At 43.8% G+C, this 11,074-nt stretch overlaps 1 protein-coding gene across 3 annotated transcripts; it reads left to right on the top strand.

Moving 5' to 3' along the window:
- The first annotated feature begins 496 nt into the window (after nucleotides 1–496).
- On the top strand, nucleotides 497–10,653 carry ckma (creatine kinase, muscle a). Of its 3 annotated transcripts, XR_009784090.1 has the most exons (9): nucleotides 497–652; nucleotides 2,406–2,613; nucleotides 4,228–4,382; nucleotides 5,892–6,024; nucleotides 7,210–7,381; nucleotides 7,936–8,059; nucleotides 8,776–8,965; nucleotides 10,159–10,397; nucleotides 10,446–10,653. XR_009784090.1 is itself a non-coding variant. In XM_061740674.1 (8 exons), exons 2-8 carry the CDS (start codon nucleotides 2,421–2,423, stop codon nucleotides 10,335–10,337), a joined length of 1,146 nt encoding a protein of 381 aa, XP_061596658.1. In that variant the 5' UTR covers nucleotides 497–652; nucleotides 2,406–2,420; the 3' UTR covers nucleotides 10,338–10,653. The 3 variants fall into 3 exon arrangements, 2 of the variants coding, with proteins under 2 accessions (XP_061596658.1, XP_061596659.1); XM_061740674.1 differs by having other exon boundaries at nucleotides 10,159–10,653; XM_061740675.1 differs by lacking the exons at nucleotides 497–652; nucleotides 2,406–2,613 and adding an exon at nucleotides 2,815–2,850 and having other exon boundaries at nucleotides 10,159–10,653.
- Nucleotides 10,654–11,074: the final 421 nt, after the last annotated feature.

Consider the following 11,074-nt stretch of genomic DNA (forward strand, 5'->3'; position numbering starts at 1 on the left):
CGTGTTTTTTTCAGGGTTTTTTCGGGTGTGTTTCGCGTTTTTTTCAGGGTTTTTTCGGGTGTGTTTCGGGTTTATTTTCGGGTGTGAGCTCCAACCAGCATACTACCATACTAACCACTGCCAGTGAAAGGAAAACCACTTTCCAACTTTCACACCCAACACACAGATCCCCATTCTCCTCCATGAGATGTTTGGCAACTGTGAAGCTTGTAGCGCCTGTAGCGCCTGTAGCGCCTGTTCCCCCCCCAACGCCTGTTCCCCCAACGCCTGCCCCTGTTCCCCCCCCTAACCCTGCCCCCCCACCACTATTACATGATGGTCTCAGATACCAGCGTCACCAGCTGGAGCTAAGTAGGGACTGGGGGGTTAAGGGGGTTACGGGGGGGCCTGGAGGTGGGGCAGCTGCAGGTCTTGAATGACAGTGATGCAAACGTCTCCCTTTCACACCGATCAGAGTATCAGAGTAATCAGAGTACCAGGGCACCGGCTCCGGCCAATCAGGGCCCAGCAGGCACTAACATGGCCAAACCAATGGCGTGGCGGTTCCCGGTATATAAACCGGGGGCCGACGCCTCGGAGTCGGGTGACCCCTATTTCTGCTGGAGAAGGATCTGATCCCGGATTGTTACCTCTGTTCTTGTGTCGCGTGCAGGTAAAGAAATATCAGAGACACGCTTGGTTTTCTGCTGGTAAAAAAAACTAAACGACACGGGTGGATTTTGTTTTTTTTCTTCGTTTTTTTCTGTTTTTTTTCGGGTGTGTTTCGGGTTTTTTTCAGGGTTTTTTTTCTGTTTTTTTTTCTGTTTTTTCCGGGTGTGTTTCGGGTTTTTTTCTGTTTTTTTTCGGGTTTATTTTCGGGTGTGTTTCTGGTTTTTTTCTGTTTTTTTTCGGGTTTATTTTCGGGTGTGTTTCAGGTTTTTTTCTGTTTATTGTCGGGTTTTTTCAGGTGTGTTTCGGGTTTATTTTCGGGTTTATTTCCTGCTGTTAAAAAACGGAAACGACAAGGAGATATGGGTGGATTTGAACTTTTCCAAATAACTCTGTTGTTGTACTGTAATTAAGGATTATAAACTTATATGATAAAGGCAGAACCAGTCAGGAATGTTCTGCATCTCGGTGTCGACGGTCCGACTAGTATTTTATTGTATCTTAGTTTTACTTCCAGCACAATCTGCAGCTGTTTCTCTGCAGACGTTTGGGAGTGATTTATGTGGAAACGTTCAGGTCTGATGGTGTGAAGACGAGCGTCTTAAACCTAAAACCGTTCTTTTAAACACTTTAACGTCACATTTGTCTGTTTTAGGTTTAATCTCATGAAAAAACTGTTTTACTCAAAGCTTAGTTTAGTTTAGTTTCATTGGTCCTTTCAATTTCCACAACACAAATAACACAAAGTACAGGTGTAAATCATCAGTGTTATACAAAAAAATATATATAATTTTTTGGTATATATACAATTTTAACTAAAAACCAAGGACCAGAAGGTTATGACCCTTTACACAAGAAAAAATGTTAGCTTTTATAAACTAGTGCATGTAATAAAGCTAGCATGTTATACATGTCTTATTTTCACTGTTAATCACACCAAGGGTAATCAAATCCCAATATAAGGAGGACTATGTCAACAGATAATTGTAAAATAAGGGATATTAAAGGGAAACTGGAGTCTACAGTTGCAGTTAAAGGTTATGTCGTCGAACGCGCTACAGTTATAAATATCCGCGGAGCATTTGCTGCTCGTCCATTTCAGTCGGTCATCCGAGCCTCAGAAAGACAAGTGACACTTGTTCCCAGGATTCCTTGGCCAACACCCGGTAACTTTGCAGCTGTCTATAGACATGTCATGTAACCCAGGAGTCTCCAACCTTTTTTAGCCGTTGGAGGAGAGAAAAACAGAGCAGGAACTCCCGCTTCTTAGTTTTTCCCTTTTTTTTAATGTGTCAAGTTTCAAGCCTGGCTTATAATAACTTTTACATTTTGCATCACCTTATTCTCCAATTCCTGACTGGGTTATTATAATAATAACTTTAATGTGTTTTATTCTGCTTCTATAATTCCTGACTGGGTTTTTAGCTACATGTGTTTACGGTTGATGAAACTTCGTCAGACGTGAAGGAGTAACGTTAGTAACGTTAGGCCGAGCTGGAACGTTACAATCTCCAGCTTTAGACTTCGTTATCGTCACTAATTTATCCTTCAGGTCCAACTAGTTAAATATGCAATAGACAAGTAAATTTTGCAATGAATTTTCTATTCTTAAACAGCTAGTTAACTGGTTTTCCGCTCTAAAGTTGACATTAGTCACATGACTCATGGGAATGATTTATGTAGAGTTAAAGACTAACGTTCACATTCACTAGCAGGTTTTCTGGTCTTGATTGTATCTTTCATTTCCGTCTGTGCAGTGTTAGAAAGCAATCATGCCTTTCGGAAACACCCACAACAACTTCAAGCTCAACTACAAGGTTGAGGAGGAGTTCCCCGACCTGTCCAAGCACAACAACCACATGGCCAAGGTGCTGACCAAAGAGCTGTACGGAAAGATCCGGGACCGCCAGACGCCCAGCGGCTACACCCTGGACGACGTGATCCAGACCGGCGTAGACAACCCTGGTGAGAAACTCCTTTAAACTCCTTTAATCTCCTTTAAACTCCTTTAAACTCACTCAAACTCACCCTGGACGACGTGATCCAGACCGGCGTAGACAACCCTGGTGAGAAACTCACTAAAACTCACTCAAACTCACTAAAAAACTCACTAAAACTCCTTTAAACTCACTCAAACTCACTCAAACTCACCACCTCGTAACACCCTGGACGACGTGATCCAGACCGGCGTAGACAACCCTGGTGAGAAACTCCCTCAAACTCACTTAAACTAACTAAAAAACTCACTCAAACTCACTCAAACTCCTTAAAACTCACTCAAACTTACTAAAAAACTCAATCAAACTCCTTTAAACTCTTTTACACTCACTCAAACTCATCATCAAACTCCTCCTAGCTGGGAGGGAATCTGTCAACAATCATAAAGATTGTGCACTTGGTGACGGTTTTTGATATTTGGCCTGTTAGTTTTGGACATAAGGTTTTCAAACAAATGGTGACGCCCCCTATTGGCCGGTTTGCATTTACGTCGAGGCCTGCAGGGTCCCGGTTTGGCTTTCTGGGCTCGGAACCTCGGGGGTCACTCGTGCAGCGCTGCAAAACGGACGCTCCTTCGGTTACAAAAGGAGAAAGCCGGTGTTCTGCCAATTTCTGCTACCTGCCGAAAAATGCTACTTTGTGGTTTTGCGCATGCGCCCAGTCGATTTTTCAAAGTTTGCATCATTTCTTGCACAATGTAAAATGGATAATATGGGATGCTTTTAGAGTAGTTTTAGTTTTAGAGTATTTGATCCTTCAAAATTCACTTACCCATGACATGAATGCGTTACACTTTGTGAACATTATACGATAGAGAGAAAAAAAAACAATTCTATCGCTTTATTTAGTCATTAAGAGGTCATTAATAACACGTTCTTATTTACAATGACGGCCTGGCAAGAGACTAGGACCACTTGGGGGGAAAAGGAAGTGGTTTAGGGAGTAAAACACAGTAAACTTGTAGCTCTACAAAGGTAGAAAACCATTAGGTAGCATTTTTTGGCAAAGCAGCAAAAAATGGCAGAACACCGGCCCTTGGCTGGTCCTGGTGCTTCAGCAGACCTGTAGGGAGAGGGAAGGCAGAAAAGACAGAAGAGAGACCAGAGAAAGGGGCTTCTCTTTTATATCTGTGCCCAGGAAGTCCATGCTCCTTCCTGCAGCTTGGGGTTTTGTCCAATCAGAGTGGTCCCTTATCACCAAGGGGCCACATATGCAAATCCTGGCTGGGCTTCGTGTCCAGGGGTTTTTCCGTTGCTCCAAGTCGTGTGACCACGGTGTCGTAAAACTTTAGTCCTGGTTTCGGGCTGTGGAAATGTCCATGGCCCCTTTTGTTCTCCAGACCACGCTGGAGGTAAAACTTTAGGGCAAACTCACTCAAACTCACTCCATCTCTTCGTTCAGGTCACCCCTTCATCATGACCGTCGTAGTCTCACAGTCATGTGTTCATCTCTCCGTCCAGGTCACCCCTTCATCATGACCGTCCTAGTCTCACAGTCATGTGTTCATCTCTCCGTCCAGGTCACCCCTTCATCATGACCTTCGTAGTCTCACAGTCATGTGTTCATCTCTCCATCGTTCAGGTCACCCCTTCATCATGACCGTGGGCTGCGTGGCCGGCGATGAGGAATCCTACGAGGTGTTCAAGGATCTTCTGGACCCCGTGATCTCCGACCGTCATGGTGGATACAAACCCACCGACAAGCACAAGACCGACCTGAACTTCGAGAACCTGAAGGTAAACGTTTCCGGCAGTAACTACTCTGGTGGTAAAAACCGGGACGAGCTTGTTGAGTCGCATTTTGTAATACATTTTGTTATTGCATTTTGAGAAGATTATTAGTGCCACGGCTGCGCCAAGAGGCACTCCTCCTCCATAGCTATGCAATGGAGGAGGAATGCCTCTGGCTTAGCCAGAGGCATTCCTCCTCCATTGGAGAAACGTAGCGACAATACTATTGTTCCTCTATTGTTATTCTGCGGGTTTTTTATTCAACTCATTCATTTTCCGGACAAAAATTCGGTTTGCTACTCCTCCTACAGCTTTGAGAAAACGCGAAAAGTAAAAACGTAGAAACGTGCGCCTTAAGCAGGAATTGTGTGCTATGACTTTTATTAGCGATTGGCGTGCACGTTTTTGCGCAACGTGCAAAAACGTGCATGCACATCCGGAATGCATTGGGAGAAGTTTGGGGCCTCCCCACTTGCACACGGTTACTTGAAAAATTATGAACCAATTTAGAAAGTTGTAGGCCCTGAATTTAACTACAGTCCTGTGGATTTTCAGAGCGATGGCACAAATTGTTTTTGCACAAAGTGCAAAAGCAATTCCAAATTTCCAAACTAATGGGGAGATTTTCCCATGTAAGTGAATGGGGCAGAATGTCACACTGTGGCTGGAAGGAGGTTGGAAAAACTCCAAATTCACCTTTTTTCTGAGTCACGTATCTTTCTCATACTTGCACGTAGAACTGTCATTCAAACTTCAAAACAGAGGAAAACTTCTCTTCTCTCTCCAAACCTAAAACAGTTTTTCCTAAAATGTACACTTTTCAAGATATGAGCGCTCAAGCGAGGACTGGAAATCACTTTTTTGTCAAATTTACAGTGCGGCTTTCAGTTATTAGAGTGTAGTAGAGTGAAAAAATAACTTGATTTTTTATTTGTAACTCGAGCTCACGGCCAAACCGTAAAAGGTAGACGGATATTTTTTGGTCAGAATGTAGACATAGGTGTTGCGATTCATAAAAGGCGGGGTATGCACAAAATTTAAACGGGGGGGGGGCTAACAGCCACGCAAATTCCTGCATCTGTCTCCATTGACTGGAATGTAAAAAAAAGTCTTCTTCAAAAAAATCTCACTTTGTTTTCAAACTGCCATTACTAAGACATTATAAGGAATATCTGAATAAAAATAAGATTGACAGAATCTGCCGGGTTCTCTGTCTCTCACGATGTTTTCGTTTTTCTGCTAAGAGCTACGGTTTGATCACAAAGTGGAGTGATTTGAGGCTTGTGACAACCGAAAATCTAGGTTCTAGGAGGTTCTCTTTGCTGAGTCATCCCGGCTCCCTCTGTATATACAGTAGTAGGTTTTTAACGTAGTTTCCTCCATTGTTTCAGGGTTTTAAAGTAGTTTCCTCTTTTGTTTCAGGGTTTTAACGTAATTTCCTCCGTTGTTTCAGGTTTTTAATGTAATTTCCTCCGTTGTTTCAGGTTTTTAATGTAATTTCCTCCGTTGTTTCAGGGCGGTGACGACCTGGACCCCAACTACGTCCTGTCCAGCCGTGTTCGTACCGGCCGCAGCATCAAGGGCTACACCCTCCCCCCCCACAACAGCCGCGGCGAGCGCAGAGCCATCGAGAAGATGTCCATCGAGGGTACGCTAGCATCTTTATCTTTATCAATCTTTAGCATCGAGGGTACGCTAGCATCTTTATCTTTATCAATCTTTAGCCATGGAGAAGCTAGCCATGAGGGTACGCTACCATCTTTATCTTTATCAATCTTTAGCCATGGAGAAGCTAGCCATGAGGGTACGCTACCATCTTTATCTTTATGAGTCTTTAGCCATCGAGAAGATGTCTATCGAGGGTACGCTACCATTAGCTTTAGACTCCATGCTAGGTCTCCATGCTAGGCCGTTGAGGGTACGCTACCATCTTTATCTTTATGAATCTTTAGTAGTTAGAGGAATAACAGGAATAATCGTTCAGTTGCGGCTACAAGCACCAGAATTGGCACACATACTCCTTAGGGGTTGCTCTTTTGATAAAACCATGTGCCAGAAAAAAAAAAGATGGCGGCCTTTTTTCAAGATGGCCGCCATCGAATATACAGTAATATTGGTAAGAATATTAATGCAGTAATATTGCATTTCACAATAAAATCCAATAGAATTGTCCTATTGGAATGATCTTGGTGTCAAATCATAACCTTTCCAATAAGTATAATCTAAATTTGGACCCATGGACTTTGGCTTCCTTGTACCATCTATCAGTCCCAGAATCCTAATATTCTGCAGAATTTGAGTTTTTTTTGTTATGTTTGACACTGGTAAAATGGATGGCAGTGTATACTTTAGTATTGTTAGAGGTTTTGTGTGTTTTATGAAAAGAGCCACCCCTAAGGAGTATGTGTGCCAATTCTGGTGCTTGTAGCCGCAACTGAACGATTCACCTGTTTTCTGCCTGTTATTTCTCTAACTAAAAGTGGAGAAACGTAGCGACAATCTGGAGAAAAGAGGGTGGAAGTTCGGCAGGTTAACGGCAGCTGAGGAGAAGTTATGATGCAAACTTCAAGATGATGGTTTCAATGAGGAAAGGAACAAGCTTTTTCTCTTGAATATATTGTTATAATCATTTGTTTCAGATGTACTGGAATTAGTTTCTGTATAAAAATTTAATTTGGTGTTCAAAAAGTCTTTTTTCAAATTTGAATCTTGAAAAAGAGGGTCGTCTTATAATCGGGGTCGTCTTATATTCGGGACAATACGGTATATTTTAATTTGTGTAACGATGAAACCCCCAGCTGGTCCCGTAACCTCCTAACGATGTTTCCTGCAGCTCTGAACAGCCTGGACGGAGAGTTCAAGGGAAAGTACTATCCTCTTTCTGGCATGACCGACGCCGAGCAGGAGCAGCTCATCAACGACCACTTCCTGTTTGACAAGCCTGTCTCCCCCCTGCTGACCTGCGCCGGCATGGCCCGCGACTGGCCCGACGGCAGAGGAATCTGGTGAGTAACAAACATACGACATAAACATGTGGTGTAGAGAGTTTTAGTCTGTGGTGTAGAGAGTTTTAGTCTGTGGTGTAGAGAGTTTTAGTCTGTGGTGTAGAGAGTTTTAGTCTGTGGTGTAGAGAGTTTTAGTCTGTGGTGTAGAGAGTTTTAGTCTGTGGTGTAGAGAGTTTTAGTCTGTGGTGTAGAGAGTTTTAGTCTGTGGTGTAGAGAGTTTTAGTCTGTGGTGTAGAGAGTTTTAGTCTGTGGTGTAGACAGTTTTAGTCTGTGGTGTAGAGAGTTTTAGTCTGTGGTGTAGAGAGTTTTAGTCTGTGGTGTAGAGAGTTTTAGTCTGTGGTCTAGAGAGTTTTAGTCTGTGGTGTAGAGAGTTTTAGTCTGTGGTGTAGAGAGTTTTAGTCTGTGGTGTAGAGAGTTTTAGTCCGCTGTGGTGTAGAGAGTTTTAGTCTGTGGTGTAGAGAGTTTTAGTCTGTGGTGTAGAGAGTTTTAGTCTGTGGTTTCATCATTAGGGACTGTAAAGTTTAACGGTTCTACTCTGATTTGTCTCCACTCAGGCACAACGAGGACAAGACCTTCCTGGTCTGGGTGAACGAGGAGGATCACCTGCGCGTCATCTCCATGCAGAAGGCCGGCAACATGAGGGAGGTGTTCAGACGCTTCTGCGTCGGTCTGAAGAAGGTACGGCATGAAATTCACTCAACTGATTACAGCTACGGGGATCAGGTCTCTCTGAAACTCCTCTCATGACCTTGTGGGGGCAGAAATTGTTGCTTGTTCAATAAAGAATGTCAGGACACGTCAGCTGTCTTTCTGGAGTTTTAATAAAAAGCATTCATGAATGGGGTCTCACAGAGCAGCTGATCAGACGAGCAGTCAGTCCTGAGTGAGCTGGAGATGTTTAGAGACACACTATCTTATGGTTTCAGCAAGCTTAAAACAAAAAGACAAAATATGGCCCCTGAAACTCAACCTGGCTGATAGTGAGAAATTCCACAGGCTCTGTGTCAGAGAGCTGGACCTCGGGCAGAATAGCAACTTGAAAAAAGGATTTGTGCTTTAGTCTTAAAGCAACAAAATGTATCAAGGGCCGAAGAACATAACCTCCTATCTGAAAATTTCACTTTTTTGGGAAAACACAAAAAATTGCAGAAGAGCACCTGAAGTATACTTTTTATACACCCAGAAGCACTCCATGCGTTTGTAGTTGCACAAACTGTAGTGCTATTTTGTTTTAAGGATACCTATATGGGTGGAAATAATGTACAGACAGGCTGATTAGGTGCAGCCCACATTGTGATGTCATCTAAAGTGAAAAACACCAGTCAGACAATTTTGCAGATAGGAGGTTCTGTTCTTTGGCCCTCGATACTAAAATGTCCCATTCCACCCTCCAGATCGAGGAGATCTTCAAGAAGCACAACCACGGCTTCATGTGGAACGAGCACCTGGGCTACATCCTCACCTGCCCGTCCAACCTGGGCACCGGGCTGCGCGGCGGCGTCCACGTCAAGCTGCCCAAGCTCAGCACACACGCCAAGTTCGACGAGATCCTGCACAGGCTGCGTCTGCAGAAGCGCGGCACAGGTACGGACATTTACTCACCACCGGTACCGACATTTACTCACTCCGCTTGGGCCAGACACGGCCACTTACAGGGGTTACATGTTCATCTTGGAAGTAACTGGAAGTTACTCGTGTCATTTGTTGATGTTTTTTTCCAGGATTCTGATTGGCTAGCATGACTTTATCTTCTCGTTACACTGCCCCCTGTAGGTTTGGCTGCTCATAGCACCTTAACAGTTATTTATGCAGGTTCCTGGAAATGATGGGATTTTTATAAACGTAGAGGGAGAAATATCTGTTTTTGAGAAATTTTGAGAAAAAGTCGAAATTTCAAGAAAAAAGACGAAATGTCGAGAAAAAAGTCAAAATGTTGAGAAAACAGTCAAATTTTTAGAAAAAAGTCAAGAAAAAAGTCGGTCCTGGTCCTGGTCCTTGTCCCGGTAACCGACTCTGAAAACTTTCGTCGAGTCCTCCTCCTTATATACTATCAAAGGGCCTGGGGGCCACACCCCTCAGTTTTATGATTACAACCATATCCTTCCATTGTTTCCCTCACGTATATTCCACCGGAAGAACAAGAAACAACCGTTCATGTTTTAAACCTTTATCTTTCCTCCCCTGCACCTTTTATCATTATTTGTCGTCTCCCAGAATCTCGAGTCTTTCCTTAGAATCTTGAGACCATTGAGCACTCAAGGGGAGGATTCCCCGAGTGACTCTTGTTATTACAAATGTTGGTGTAAATTGCTCAAACAAGGGCGATGTCTAGACACCTGTTGTGATACATGACGACCTTTATACTCACTCTCAGGAGCCGCGTCAGCTCCTTCCAGTCTGAGCCGAGACCGGCAGGTTTTTACAACAGACAACATTCCTTTACATTCAGTTGCAGATATTCTTTACGGTCACCAAAGCTTTAAGAAACAACTGTTCATCTTTTTTTCTACAAGGGAGGTGCAGATGGGGAGAGAGAGACACACATCCCCTCCTTCTTAGCCACATGCCGGAGAGATAAAGACGCACACACTGTCCTTTTTCTTCCTCCCTTAGCTTAAAGTTCATATAAATCATTCTGAAGTAGAAAGTTCCCAGCGCTAGATTTCAACCAAATGACTGTACATACATAAAAACAATTCCTCTACAATCCTTGACGAGACCTCTGGAGATGTGACGCCAGCGTCTCACGTCCTCGTCCTTCTCTCCTTCTCCTCTAGGTGGCGTGGACACGGCGTCCGTGGGCGGAGTGTTCGACATCTCCAACGCCGACCGTCTGGGCTCGTCCGAGGTGCAGCAGGTGCAGCTGGTGGTGGATGGAGTCAAGCTGATGGTGGAGATGGAGAAGAAGCTGGAGAAGGGCGAGGCCATCGACGGCATGATCCCTGCCCAGAAGTAACGGGGACGATCGTCTTCCTGTGACCAGGAAACTCCCCTGGAAACTCCCCTGGAAACTCCCCTGGAAACTCCCCTGGAAACTCCCCTGGAAACTCCCCTGGAAACTCACCTGGAAACTCACCTGGAAACTCACCTGGGACTCTGGACTCTGCTAACCTCCTTTCCTTTCCTTTTATCTACCCTTTTGTCCAGTTCTCTTGTTTGGGTCTGTAACATCCTGGGATCAGCCCGGCCGACGCCGCATCACCCATACCTTTATATAAAACGTCATCATTGAAACTGTTCATACTGTTCAATTAAAAGCCCCATTGGAAAAATGTTTGAGTGGGTTTTTCATTTCAAAGCCGGAACAGTCGACGTAGCCGAGGCCTCGTTTCCACGGAGCAGAAACGCTGGTGTTTTCCTGCGTTTTGTTCGTTCGTTTACATGAAAACGAAGCTCAAAGTCTCCAAAAACCATCATTTCTGAAAACTCCGGAACTCCAAAGTGTAGATTTTTAAAACTTTCGTCTTCACGTTTGCTTGTAAACGGAGGGAAACGGACACAGGTTTCCTACAAGTTTTTCAAGGTCATATTTTTAAATTTTAAAAATCTTCAAGCACTTTATCACTGGAGTAAAATATCTACAGGAATATATAAACTCATTATTTTTTCCGCTTTTTATCACAATTATGTACGTTGTATTGTGCTGTAAACATCTAGTTATGTTTCATCTGACTGGTTTTATTTTACTCCTTG

This window comes from Cololabis saira, chromosome 14 (genome assembly GCF_033807715.1).
Source record: "Cololabis saira isolate AMF1-May2022 chromosome 14, fColSai1.1, whole genome shotgun sequence".
NCBI lineage: Eukaryota > Metazoa > Chordata > Actinopteri > Beloniformes > Belonidae > Cololabis > Cololabis saira.

What these genes read in the sequence shown, in the direction of transcription:
- ckma (XM_061740674.1), top strand. Translation starts at nt 2,421, where the DNA reads ATGCCTTTCGGAAACACCCACAACAACTTCAAGCTCAACTACAAGGTT. An exon ending in TGAACTTCGAGAACCTGAAG is followed by an intron (nt 4,383 to 5,891) that starts GTAAACGTTTCC and finishes CCGTTGTTTCAG; the next exon opens with GGCGGTGACGACCTGGACCC. An exon ending in CCCGACGGCAGAGGAATCTG is followed by an intron (nt 7,382 to 7,935) that starts GTGAGTAACAAA and finishes GTCTCCACTCAG; the next exon opens with GCACAACGAGGACAAGACCT.